The 14,353-nt window shown below is 44.0% G+C and overlaps 1 protein-coding gene across 1 annotated transcript; it reads right to left on the bottom strand.

The window, feature by feature from the left end:
- Nucleotides 1–12,993: 12,993 nt before the first annotated feature.
- LOC103641047 (uncharacterized) lies at nucleotides 12,994–13,865 on the bottom strand. The gene is made up of 2 exons (XM_008664457.3): nucleotides 13,478–13,865; nucleotides 12,994–13,392 (listed from the first exon to the last, which is right to left on the bottom strand). The coding sequence occupies exons 1-2, from the start codon at nucleotides 13,796–13,798 to the stop codon at nucleotides 13,219–13,221; spliced, it is 495 nt and encodes a 164-aa protein (XP_008662679.1). The 5' UTR covers nucleotides 13,799–13,865; the 3' UTR covers nucleotides 12,994–13,218.
- Between the last annotated feature and the right edge of the window lie 488 nt (nucleotides 13,866–14,353).

The raw sequence follows: 14,353 nt of genomic DNA, 5'->3' as shown, positions 1-14,353 counted from the left end.
GATGCTTATGTAAGCTATCAGGCCAAATAGATCCATGTGTAGGAGCTCGAGTGGCCTGTCGGTCGTCATAATGTTCTTGTGTGGATGATGAGTCCCAACTTGCTTCCCTGCCTGACATGCGCTACAAATCCTGTCTTTCTTAAAATGAATATTTGTTAGTCCCAAAATGTGTTCTCCCTTTAGAAGCTTGTGAAGATTCTTCATTCCAACATGTGCTAGTCGGCGGTGCCAGAGCCAGCCCATGTTAGTCTTAGCAATTAAGCAAGTGTCGAGTTCAGCTCTATCAAAATCTACTAAGTATAGCTGACCCTCTAAAACTCCCTTAAATGCTATTGTATCATCACTTCTTCTAAAGACAGTAACACCTACATCTGTGAAAAGACAGTTGTAGCCCATTTTGCATAATTGAGAAACGGAAAGCAAATTGTAATCTAAAGAATCTACAAGAAAAACATTGGAAATTGAATGGTCAGGAGATATAGCTATTTTACCCAATCCTTTGACCAAACCTTGATTTCCATCCCCGAATGTGATAGCTCGTTGGGGATCTTGGTTTTTCTCATAGGAGGAGAACATCTCTTTCTCCCCTGTCATGTGGTTTGTGCACCCGCTGTCGATGATCCAACTTGAGCCCTCGGATGCATAAACCTACAAAACAAGTTTAGTCCTTGATTTTAGGTACCCAAACGGTTTTGGGTCCTTTAGCATTAGAGACAAGAACTTTGGGTACCCAAACACAAGTCTTGGAGCTCTTGTGTTTGCCCCCAACATACTTGGCAACTACCTTGCCTAATTTGTTTGTTAGCACATAAAAAGCATCAAAAGTTTTAAATGAAATGCTATGATCATTTGATGCGGTAGGAGTTTTCTTCTTAGGCAACTTAGCACAGGTTGGTTGCCTAGAGCTAGATGTCTCACTCTTATACATAAAAGCATGATTAGGGTCAGAGTGAGATTTCCTAGAATGAATTCTCCTAATTTTGCTCTCGGGATAACCGACAGGGTACAAAATGTAACCCTCGTTATCTTGAGGCATGGGAGCCTTGCCCTTAACAAAGTTTGACAATCTTTTAGGAGGGGCATTAAGTTTACATTGTCTCCCTTTTGGAAGCCAATGCCATCCTTTATGCCAGGGCGTCTCCCACTATAGAGCATGCTTCTAGCAAACTTAAATTTTTCGTTTTCTAAGTCATGCTCACTAATCTTAGCATTAAGTTGAGCTATGTGATCATTTTGTTGTTTAATTAAAGCCATGTGATCATGAATAACATCAACATTAATGTATCTACATCTAGTACAAATGGAAGTATGCTCAACGGTAGATGTAGAGGGTTTGTAAGATTTTAATTCTACAACCTTAGCATGCAATATATCATTTTTACTTCTAAGGTCGGAAATGGAAGCATTGCAAACATCTAATTCTTTAGCCTTAGCAAGCAATTTTTCATTTTCAAACCTAAGGCTAGCAAGAGAAATATTCAATTCTTCAATCTTAGCAAGCAAATCAACATTATCATTTCTAAGATTGGGAATTGAAACATCACAAGCATTTGAATCAACCTTAGCAATTAAACTAGCATTCTCATTTCTAAGGTTGTCAATAGTCTCATGGCAAGTGCTTAGCTCACTAGATAGTTTTTCACATTTTTCTACTTCTAGAGCGTAAGCATTTTTAACCTTAACATGCTTCTTATTTTCTTTAATAAGGAAGTCCTCTTGGGTGTCCAAGAGATCATCCTTCTCATGAATAGCACTAATCAATTCATTTAATTTTTCTTTTTGTTGCATGTTTAGGTTGGCAAAAAGAATGCGCAAGTTATCCTCCTCATTACTAGCATTATCCTCATCGCTAGAGGTTTCATATTTGGTGGAGGATCTTGATTTTACCTTCTTCCTTTTGCCGTCCTTTGCCATGAGGCACTTGTGGCCAACGTTGGGGAAGAGAAGACCCTTGGTGACGGCGATGTTTGTGGCGTCCTCGTCGGAGGAGGAGTCGGTGGAGCTCTCGTCGGAGTCCCATTCCCGGCAAACATGGGCATCGCCGCCCTTCTTCTTGTAGTATCTTTTCTTCTCCTTTCTTCTCCCCTTCTTGTCGTCGCCCCTGTCACTGTCACTAGATAATGGACATTTAGCAATGAAATGACCAGGCTTACCACACTTGTAGCAAACTTTATTGGAGCGGGGCTTGTAATCTTTCCCCCTCCTTTGTTTGAGGATTTGGCGGAAGCTCTTGATGATGAGGGCCATTTCCTCGTTGTCGAGCTTGGAGGCGTCGATGGGTGTTCTACATGATGTAGACTCCTCCTTCTTCTCCTCCGTCGCTTTGAATGCGACCGGTTGTGCTTCCGATGTGGAGGGGCCATCAAGCTCGTTGATCTTCTTTGAGCCTTTGATCATTAATTCAAAGCTCACAAAATTCCCTATTACCTCCTCGGGAGACATTAGTGTATATCTAGGATTTCCTCGAATTAATTGAACTTGCGTAGGGTTAAGAAAAACGAGGGATCTTAGAATAACCTTAACCATTTCGTGGTCATCCCATTTCTTGCTCCCGAGGTTGCGCACTTGGTTTACTAAGGTTTTGAGCCGGTTGTACATGTCTTGTGGCTCCTCCCCTTGGCGAAGTCGGAAGCGACCGAGCTCCCCCTCGATCGTTTCCCGCTTGGTGATTTTGGTCACCTCGTCTCCTTCGTGCGCGGTCTTTAACGTATCCCAAATCTCCTTAGCACCTTATTATACTCCTCTCGACTTAGAGAGGCGAGGAGTATAGTTGTGGCTTGGGAGTTGAAGTGTTGGATTTGGGTCACTTCGTCCTCATCATAATCTTCATCCCCTACGGATGGTACCTGTGCACCAAACTCAATAACATCCCATATACTTTTGTGGAGTGAGGTTAGGTGATATCGCATCAAATCACTCCACCTAGCATAATCTTCACCATCAAACGTTGGTGGTTTGCCTAATGGGACGGAAGGTAAATGTGTATGTTTAGGAATGCAAGGATAGCGTAGGGGGATCTTACTAAACTTCTTGCGCTCATGGCGCTTAGAAGTTACGGACGGCGTGTCGGAGCCGGAGGTGGATGGCGACGAGGAGTCGGTCTCGTAGTAGACCACCTTCCTCATCTTCTTTTTCTTATCACTGCTCCGACGCGACTTGTGTGAAGGGATTCCTTTTCCTTCCCCTTCCCTTTGTTGTAGGACTCTCCCGATGGAGCCTTCCCGTGGCTTGTAGCGGGCTTCTCGCCGGTCACCATCTCCTTCTTGGCGTGATCTCCCAACATCACTTCGAGCGGTTAGGCTCTAATGAAGCCCCGGCCTCTGATACCAATTGAAAGTCGCCTAGAGGGGGGTGAATAGGGCGAATCTGAAATTTACAAACTTAATCACAATTACAAGCCGGGTTAGCGTTAGAAATAGAAACGAGTCCAAGAGAGAGGGTGCAAAACAAATCGTGAGCAAATAAAGAGTGAGACACGACGATTTGTTTTACCGAGGTTCGGTTCTTGCAAACCTACTCCCCGTTGAGGTGGTCACAAAGACCGGGTCTCTTTCAACCCTTTCCCTCTCTCAAATGGTCCCTCGGACCGAGTGAGCTTCTCTTATCAATCAAACGGGAACAAACTTCCCCGCAATGACCACCACACAATTGGTTTCTCTTGCCTTGGTTACAATTGAGTTGTTTGCAAGAAAGAATGAAAGAAGGAAGCAATCCAAGCGCAAGATCTCAAATGAACACGACAAATCACTCTCTCTAATCACTAAAGCTTTGTGTGGAGTTGGGAGAGGATTTGATCTCTTTGGTGTGTCTTGTATTGAATGCTAGCTCTTGTAAGGTGTAGAAGAGTGGAAAACTTGGATGCCAATGAATGTGGGGTGGTTGGGGTATTTATAGCCCCAACCACCAAACTTGACCGTTGGAGGATGCTGCTGTCGACGAGCGCACCGGACAGTCCGGTGTGCCACCGGACACTGTCCGGTGCGCCAGCCACGTCACCTGGCCGTTGGGTTCCGACCGTTGGAGCTCTGACTAGTGGGCCCGCCTGGCTGTCCTGTGGTGCACCGGACAGGCCCTGTAGGCTGTCCGGTGTGCCACCCGCGCGTGCACTGCTCCTCTGCGCGTGCAGACGCGCATTTAATGCGTTGCAGTCGACCGTTGCGCGAAGTAGCCGTTGCTCCGCTGTCACACCAGACACTGTCCGATGAATTATAGCGGAGCGGATTCCCGAAGCTGGCGAGTTCAGAGTTGCTCTCCCTTGGGGCACTCCGGTGAATTATAGCGGAGTTTCTTTGAAAATTCCTTAAGGTGAAGAGTTGGGCGTCGAGTTCCCTGGTGCACCGGACACTGTCCGGTGGCACACCGGACAGTCCGGTGCGCCAGACCAGGGGACACTTCTGTATACTTGGCTCCTTTGTTTTGAACCCTTTTCTTGGTCTTTTTATTGGCTTATTGTAAACCTTTGGCACCTGTAGAACTTATAGACTAGAGCAAACTAGTTAGTCCAATTATTTGTGTTGGGCAATTCAACCACCAAAATCAATTAGAAAATAGGTGTAAGCCTAATTCCCTTTCAAGTTCACCGGAGGTGGGCGCCAATGTTGGGGACTTGTTCTCGAATGCTATGAATTAAGAACAAGGCAACATAAAATGTTAAATATTAATGTCCTTCGTCCGCTGAAGCATTATCTCCCTAAGAATTTAATGAGCTTCGGACGAAGGCCATGAGCAAAAATATCACGAAGGTCATATCTTCGTGATCAATCTTAAGAGACAATATGAAATAAAATATAAAACATGAAACATTATAGAAAGACATATCAAATATGGACTACATTATTCACATATTTTATTATATGAACTTAAATATTAAAACATAGTAGTTAGATACATTTATACCTTCGTCTTGGCAGGAAGCAATAATTCCAGCACAATGTGACAGCGATTACAGGATTTCGTGAACAGTGTCGGGGTACTGTTCACCTATTTATAGGCACAGGGTGTAGCCTGTGTAAAATTATATTTATGTCCTTTACAATCGACTACAATAATGACACAAAACATCATGGGTCTTTAAGTCAATCCATCTTTAAGTCGGTTCGACCCTTCGTCTTGAGATTTGTCATTATGCCGAAGCTCTATAGGTAGTAGCTTCGGCGCTTGCTCCTGAGAGGATCCTTCGAAGGTGTTCTCTTTATTTAGGATCTTCGGCTACGAAGCATACCCCCAACAGCCCCCAACATATTTGGCAACTACTTTGCCTGATTTGTTAGTTAAAACATATGAAGCATCAAAAGTCTTAAATGAAATATTAGGTTCATTTGATGCTATAGGGGATTTCTTTTTAGGCAATTTAACATGGGTTGATTGCCTAGAGCTAGATGCCTCACTCTTATACATAAAAGCATGATGAGAGCCAGAGTGAGACTTCCTAGAATGAATTCTCCTAATTTTGTGCTCGGGATAACCAACAGGATATAAAATGTAACCCTCGTTATCCTGAGCCATGAGAGCTTTGCCCTTAACAAAGTTAGATTATTTCTTAGGGGCATTAAGCTTGATATTGTCTCCCTGTTGGAAGCCAATGACACCCTTAATCCCAGGGTGTCTCCCTCTATAGAGCATGCTTCTAGCAAATTTGAAATTTTCATTTTCTAAGTCATGCTCATTAATTTTAGCACTAAGTTGAGCTATGTGATCATTTTGTTGTCTAATTAAAGCTAGATGATCATGAATAGCATCAACATTAATATCTCTACATCTAGCACAAATAGTAACATGCTCAATGGTAGATGTAGAGGGTTTGCAAACATTTAATTCATCAATCTTAGCATGTAAAATAGCATTCTCATTCTTAAGATTGGAAATAGAAATATTGCAAACATTTAAATATTTAGCGTTAGCAATTAATTTTTCATTCTCAATTTTAAGGCTAGAGAGAGATGCATTCAACTTGTCAATCTTAGCAATCAAGCTATCATTATCATTTCTAAGACTAACAATTGAATCATCACAAACATCTTACTTCTCAACCTTAGCAATTAATTTTGCATTTTCAATTCTAAGGTTTGAGATAACATCATGGCAAGTGCTTAGCTCACTAGTTAATTTTTCACATTTTTCTACTTCCTGAGCATAAGCATTTTTAACCTTAACATGCTTCTTATTTTCCTTAATTAGGAAGTCCTCTTGGCTATCCAAGAGTTCATCCTTCTCATGAATAGCTCCTATTAATTCATTTAATTTTTCCTTTTGTTGCATGTTGAGGTTGGCAAAAAGAGCAAGCAAATTATCCTCATCATCACTAGAGTTATCATTATCACTAGATGTTGCATATTTAGTGGAGGCTCTAGATTTTACCTTCTTTTTGCCGTCCCTTGCCATGAGGCACTTGTGGCCGACGTTGGGGAAGAGAAGACCCTTGTTGACGGCGATGTTTGCGGCGTCCTCGTCGGAGGAGTTGGTGGAGCTCTCATCGGAGTCCCACTCCCAGCAAACATGGGCATCGCGGCCCTTCTTCTTGTAATACTTCTTCTTCTCCTTCCTTCTTCCCTTCTTGTCATCGCTTCTGTCACTATCACTTGATAATGGACATTTTGCAATAAAATGACCGGGCTTACCACACTTGTAGCAAACTTTCTTGGAGCGGGGCTTGTAGTCCTTCCCCCTCCTTTGATTGAGGATTTGGCGAAAGCTTTTGATGATCAAAGCCATCTCCTCATTGTCGAGCTTGGAGGCGTCGATGGGAAGCCTACTCGATGTAGACTCTTCCTTCTTTTCCTCTGTCGCTTTGAAGGCGACGGGTTGCACCTCGGGTGTGGAGGTGGCGCCTCGCTCGATGATTTGTTTGGATCCTTTGATCATTAACTCAAAGCTCACAAACTTTCCTATCACTTCCTCGGGAGACATTAGTTTATATCTAGGATCACCACGAATTAATTGAACTTGAGCAGGATTAAGAAAAACGAGTGATCTTAGAATAACCTTGACCATTTCATGGTCATCCCATTTTGTGCTCCCGAGGTTGCGCACTTGGTTCACCAAGGTCTTGAGCCGGTTGTACATTGCTTATGGCTCCTCCCCTTGATGAAGCATGAAGCGACCGAGCTCCCCCTCGATCGTTTCCCGCTTGGTGATCTTGGTCACCTCATCTCCTTCGTGCGCGGTCTTGAGTACATCCCAAATCTCTTTGGCACTTTTCAATCCTTGCACCTTATTATACTCCTCTCGACTTAGAGAGGCGAGGAGTATAGTAGTGGCTTGGGAGTTGAAATGTCGGATTTGGGCTACCTCGTCCGAATCATAGCCTTCATCCCCCACGGATGGTTCCTGCGCACCAAACTCAACAATGTCCCAAATGCTAGCGTGGAGTGAGGTTAGATGGTGCCTCATTTTATCACTCCACATACAATAATCTTCACCGTAAAAAACCGGTGGTTTGCCCAGTGGGACGGAAAGTAAAGGAGTGCGTTTGGAAATGCGAGGGTAGCGTAAGAGGATCTTACTAAACTTATTGCGCTCATGGCGCTTAGAAGTGACGGACGGCGCGTCGGAGCCGGAGGTGGATGGCGACGAAGAGTCGGTCTCATAGTAGACCACCTTCTTCATTTTCTTCTTCTTGTCGCCACTCCGGTGTGACTTGACGGAGGAGGTGATTCCTCCCTTTTGTTGCCGGACTCTCCTGATAGAGTTTTCCCGTGGCTTGTGGCGGGCTTCTCGCCGGTCACCATCTCCTTCTTGGCGTGAGCTCCCAACATCACTTCAAGCGGTTAGGCTCTAATGAAGTACCGAGCTTTGATACCAATTGAAAGTCGCCTAGAGGGGGTGAATAGGCAAATCTGAAATCTATAAAATTTAAGCACAACTACAAGCCGGGGTTAGCGTTAGAAATATAATCGAGTCCGAAAGAGAGGGCGAAAACAAATCACAAGCGAATAAGAACGGATGACATAGTGATTTGTTTTACCGAGGTTCGGTTCTTGCAAACCTACTCCCAGTTGAGGTGGTCACAAAGACCGGGTCTCTTTCAACCCTTTCCCTCTCTCAAACGGTCACTTAGACCGAGTGAGCTTTTCTCTTCAATCAAACGGGACACTTAGTCCACTACAAGGACCACCACAACTTGGTGTCTCTTGCTTTGATTACAAGTGAGTTGAGAACAAGAATGGAGGAAGAAGAAAAGCGATCCAAGCGCAAGAGCTCAAAGAACACGGCAAAACTCTCTCTTCTAGTCACTAATGCTTTTGAGTGGAATTGGGACTTGGAGAGATTTTGATTCAATCTATTTGTGTCTTGTATTGAATGCACTAGCTCTTGCATTGAATGTGTTGGCTGAAAACTTGGATGCCTTGAAGTGTTGGTGGTTGGGGGTATTTATAGCCCCAACCACCAAAGTGGCTGTTGGGGAAGGCTGCAGTCGAAGGGCGCACCGGACAGTCTGGTGCGCCAGCCACGTCACCCAACCGTTAGGGTTCGACCGTTGGAGCTCTGACATGTGGGGCCACCGGACAGTCCGGTGGTGCACCGGACAGGTCCTGTTCACTGTCCGGTGCGCCTTCTGGCGCCTGCTATGACTCTGCGCGCACAGTACGCACTGTTCACTGTTCACTGTACACTTTTGCAGTCGACCGTTGGCGTTGTAGCCGTTACTCCGCATGGCACACCGGACAGTCCGGTTTTACACCGGATAGTCCGGTGAATTATAGCGGAGGGGCTCCCCGAATTCCCGAAGCTGAGCAGTTCAGAGTGATTCTCCCTGGTGCACCGGACACTATCCGGTGGCACACCGGACAGTCCAATGCGCTAGACCAGGGCAGCCTTCGGTTGCTTTGCTCCTTTCTTTTTGAACACTTTCTTTGAGCTTTGTATTGGTTTATTGTGAACCTTTGGCACCTGTAGAACTTATGATCTAGAGCAAACTAGTTAGTCCAATTATTTGTGTTGGGCAATTCAACCACCAAAATCATTTAGGAAAAGGTTTGAGCCTATTTCCCTTTCAGTAACGCCACAGACCACAGTCAAACAGGGAGTGGTCCCATCCACTTTCACCAACTATGATGACACACACCCAGAAACAATGGTCATTGTTCCCCCACACTGATTACTATGCTCAAAACTCCGGATGAGATATGCGCGCGTTTGAGCATGGTCTCACCCTTGGGAGGAAATTCCGCCTCGCCCGAGCTCGGCTTTGACTAACTACCCTGGCAACAACTCCCCGCAAATCCCGCAGTAGGCCACTCCGACAACTGTACTAACTCCTCCCTGTATTGTATGCCCTGAGGCAGGGTCAACCAAAGCCTTAGAAGGAACCTCCGTTTGGCCTGAGCCTGGTCTCGGCCTAGATAACATCGACCAAAGGACATCACCAACTCCTCCATGAAGGCTACTGACAACAGGATGGCTACAGGACCGACGCGAAGTCAGCTTTGTGCCATACGGGGAGAATTACCATGCGCTTTTCACCATACTTATCACTGTTCCAACAACTACGACTCGGATAACACCTCCATCAGTCAGGCTCGGTGCGTCCGAGCCCCAAATTCTGGCCTCGGCTCTCTGCTCGGTCAAGATGCAAATATAAGGACCGGACGCCCTTCTCCTGGTTCAAGTCAACATCCAGTATGAAGGCCATATTGTCAGTCATACCGGCTACAGGGGTTCAGACTCACATTCTCTTCATACACGACAAATCATGGCGTCCTTGAGATCCCTCCTTGAGGCTATAAAAGGAGTCTAGGGCTTCATTTGGGATGGGAAACTTCACGGTTTTTCACCTCCACGACTGATATTGACACTTGCCTCAATCACCACTAGGGACTTCAAATCCACTCTCTCTCGTGGTCGGCTTGTATCCCTACTACAAACATTTAGATACAAGATAATTGCTTACTACAAGTATTTAGGTACAAGATAATATAAGTCTCATCTCTTCTATGTTGAAGTAGAGCCTTCTTTTGTCCGAACTAGAATAAACGCTTATGTCTTCTTGTATCATCCATCTAGATTTGAACACGTGGCACTAATTCATTAGTTTGATAGAACCCTTAGACCAAAATAATTTGAGTGTAGACATAAAATTGTGTTGTTTGGTTTAGCGCCCTGAACAACGCAATATGGAAACAAAGTCACATACCGCCGCACTACTATCATTGTGATACCCACTATTATGAAAAGAAGTTAAATCTTTTTTTCCTTTTGTGCTATGTGCCATTGGAGTTTTAAAGTCCATGGATGTGAATATCTCAGTTAAACGATAGCATTTTAGTATTCATTCGTTTGAACCGAGGCACGGGTGGGAGAACTGTTGAGCCGTCGATTTCGCATCAAGGGCATAGGAGGCACCTCACCCCTCCATACCCTAGCCGCCCCTCCCTCCCCTCTAGCAGCCGCCCCCTCCCCATTCTCTCTAGCAGTCGCCCCTCCTCATTCTCTCAAGCAGTCGTCCCCTTCCCTCCAAACCATAGTCGCCCCTCCCTCTCCTCCAAGGCGCAGTCACTTTTCCACTTTGTTCTCCTTTGGGTTGTGCAAATCTCCATTGGTGGATTTGTGGGAGGAATAAGGAATGGAGAAGGAGTTCAAGGTGATCTTTTTTCTATTTTATAATTGTGCTACAATTAAGTTGGATTATCAATTCTCCTAGGTGAATTAGCGGGGGTGCTAGCCTGATTTTTTGTGGTGGGCGGGCAGCAGTAGTGTTGGCTGTTTTTGGGTTTTTTTTGGGGTCAATTAGCTATAATCGCTAGGGCTGGAAACGAGCCGAGGCTTGGCTCGGTGCAGCTCGGTGGCTGACCGAGCTTGGCTCGGCTCGGCTTGGCCATTTCACGAGCTAGGGAAACAGACTCGGCTCAAAGGTGGCTCGCGAGCCGGCTCAGCTCGGCTCACGAGCCACACCTAATATTATATAATTGCATTATATAGTGAATTATTAGTATATAAATATGAAATATATAGATATCATTAATTATTATGAGTAATCTAAATTATTAATTGTCATATATCTATCATAAAACGCTAAGAAACAAACTAACAATCTATAAAATTAGCAAATATCCATCATTATTCTACATATTAAGTAATTTGACACAGCTCGCGAGCCGGCTCGGCTCGCTACGAGAACAAGCCCAAAAGGTGGGCTCGGCTCGGCTCGCTCGAGGCTCGCGAGCCGCTCCGAGCCGAGCCGAGCCACTCCAAGCTCGAGCCGGCTCGCGAGCCTCGAGCTTATTTTGCAGCCCTAATAATCGCTGTAAAATTCATGTAGAGCATTATCATATCTTTCGATAGACTGCTTATTCATCCAATTTGGTGAAATATTCTAGGATATATCATATTTTGAAGTTAGCTAGGTCGATGTCCCGAAAAACAGAACGAGGGTGTACCTTGTCGGCTATTTGAGGCTATCGAGACGTCAAAATTTAATTATCTTTTGAATACAAAACTTGTAGGATATTTTGTGTAGATGTTTCTAGAGTTTTTGTTTGATATCACTGCTGTTATAATTTTAAAGATACAAAATTAACAAGCAGCGCTGCTGCTGTTTGGCGGGTGGTAGAGATGTGTTGTTCGTGTCAGTGTTGGGGTTTATGCGTAGGAGCGGTGTTGGTTATTAGCGAATGCCATTTGAATGTGTGTACTAAGTTTTATGCCACAACAGGTGGTGGGGCTCCGGATCGTACCTAGTACCATTTTAAATCCCCGACAAGGACAAGTAAATGCAGTGGTGATTTTCTACCGTGTGATTGTATCTTATGCTCTATCATTGAATTTTCATAAGTATTGAATGTGTTAATCATTGAATTCTATTACGAGGTTTATTTATTTGAAAATATTAATGTTCCACTGTTTAATAATGTTGAGGATCATGATTCAAGAATGATATAGTTGATTGACTCGTAACTTTGATAAAGTTGAAGTATCTATTTAAAGCATGTTATATAAAGTGAAATTATGTTGGCATATCATGTATAGTGCATCATTCATCTTATATTTAAAGTTATGTCGTGATCTTATAGTCTGACCGTACCGATACATTTAGCATCATATGTTGTCCGAGGAGGGATACGATGCAACTTTATATCCCTAGAGGTATGAAGGCAGAAATCATATTTGCATTTAAAGTTATATGCACTCATGAGGTATATGTGAAGTGTGAAATTGCTATGTTACTATTGAGGGTTCTATCTTTGAGGTGTGGTAACTAAATGTAATGTATATTGTATTCTTGCTGCACCCTAATGTTAAGAAGAGAGTTGTGAAATCAGTTGGTGGTAAAACATTGTATTTATGTTGTTAAACTGGATAGTTATTTTGCTGAAATATATCATCTCATTCTTATAATGTTTGATGCAAGTACTTAATCATGTTGAGAAAGAGGGAAGTGACAGCACGTCCACCTACGCTTCTAAATAACTCTACCCATGCTTAGTAATGTCCACCTACGCTTCTAAATAACTCTACCCATGCTTAATAATGACTTAATTAGAAACTTGTGTCAAAGGATGTTAGTTTCTTTTAGTAAGTGTATAATTAGTTAAATTTATGCTTAGTAATGACTTAATTAGAAACTCTTTCTTTTAATAAGTGTGTATAATTGGTTAAATTTATTTATTTTTGTCGTTATAGTGGTCTTTGCTAAGAGATTAATAATGTTTAAAGATTAATGATGTTTAGTATGTTTTTCTTATCATGAAATATGTTTATATATTATTATTTTCTCGTTTATGTAATTTTTAAAGGAAATGTTATCAAAATTTTATAGCAATTTATTGAAAGTATTATAGCAATTCAGTAGTATAGCAATTTATTGGAAGTATTGGAAGTGTAACTTTAGTGACATCCCGAGTAACGAAACTACGTAATTGAACGGACAAAAAAAATACCAAAAACAGCACCTTAAGCGACTAATATTTTAGAACATATATAGGGAGTACTATAATTGTTTGTTATGGGAACAAGGAATCTCCTTACCGGAGACCTCTATGCTACGGCAAGAAGAGATGCAGGAAACCGTTCAGAAGAACTTTGGTTTTGGTATAGAGCAGCAACGTCAAAGTACACCCAGAAGATGTACTCGATCGATCTCCGTTTGCCAATTTGTTCATCATACGTACTTGGTTGGCCTTATAAACTCATAGTTGCATACACACAAGTTCATCACACTGCTAGCCTATATATATACACACACGTACACGTAGCTCAGCCGCAGCTGCAGCAGCGAAACGCCTAAAAGGTTTGAGGTTGCCTCTGATGACGCAGGCAGGACTTGACCAAGCTCTTGAGCCCCTTCTTCTTCTTCTTCCTGCTTGGATCGTCGTTCTTGCTCATCATCATCGTCGCTCTCGGCTGTTGGCTAGCCTTGTCCGTGTTAGCTGGTGTGACCTCCATGTCCTCTTCCATCTGCAGCAGCAAAAGCAAGGTAGCTATATAGTAGGGTAGGTGGGACGACGACGACGAGCGATGACTGAATGAACAGTAATATAACCTTGAGCACACGGTGTTCCAGAGAGGCTATGCGGTCGATGAGGCTTCCTTTGGCCTGCGCCTCCTCCAGCACCTCCTTGGCGGGCCGCGGCCGGCGCCAGGTCGGCGTGCTGGGGCCGGCGGAGGAGTCGACGTCGACGTCGTCGTCACTGCTGATGAGATGGACTCCGCCGGCGGCAAGGGTGGAGGGTGATGATGCGGTTGTAGCACTAGGGGGACTAGCGTTGCCGTTGCCATTGCGGTGCATCTCCTCCAGGTAGCCCAGCAGCAGGTCCAGCCGATCCACCCGCGCCATCATGCTCGCCGTCGTCGTCGCCGCCATGTATTGTATCGTAGCTGTGTGTTGCTGATGTATCGACTGCTAGCTCGTCGTACGAGCGTCCCGGCATGCGATCGAGTGCTGTACTGCTGTATAAATATAATACAAGGAAGCTACTAGTACTCCGGCCGGCCAGCAGTGAGCGGGCACGTGGCCGGCCGAGAGCGCCGCCGACGCGGTAGGATCCAGAGGCGCGCTCTGCGTGGCGCATGCCCATGGAGCCCAACTGCATGCTCTCACTCCATCAGGGTCGCCTCTCAATTTGGCGGTCGGCAGCCATATAGATAACTATCTATCTAAAACAGTGAACGTAGCGTCAATCTAAACTGTTCAACTAACTTTATGTAGAGAATAAATGTTTTTTATGAGACCTCAAAAAAATCTAAATTTATAATTCGCTTTAATCCGCGGTAGAGCAGTTTCCGTCTTCAACAGACTATACATATAATACGACTTTACACTATAGAGTGTGTTGTTTTGTTTCTATTCTATAGCACTGGAAAGGTAAAATTAAAAAAATACAACTAAGGGTCAACAAAACCAAAACTAAGAGCATTA

Source organism: Zea mays, chromosome 1, assembly GCF_902167145.1.
Source record: "Zea mays cultivar B73 chromosome 1, Zm-B73-REFERENCE-NAM-5.0, whole genome shotgun sequence".
Lineage (NCBI taxonomy): Eukaryota > Viridiplantae > Streptophyta > Magnoliopsida > Poales > Poaceae > Zea > Zea mays.
This window is presented reverse-complemented; position numbering and strand designations above follow the sequence as displayed.

Coding starts and splice junctions, on each gene's coding strand:
- LOC103641047 (XM_008664457.3), bottom strand. CDS start 13,798: ATGGCGGCGACGACGACGGCGAGCATGATGGCGCGGGTGGATCGGCTG. Junction 13,393..13,477: donor TGGAACACCGTGTGCTCAAG/GTTATATTACTG, acceptor TTGCTGCTGCAG/ATGGAAGAGGACATGGAGGT.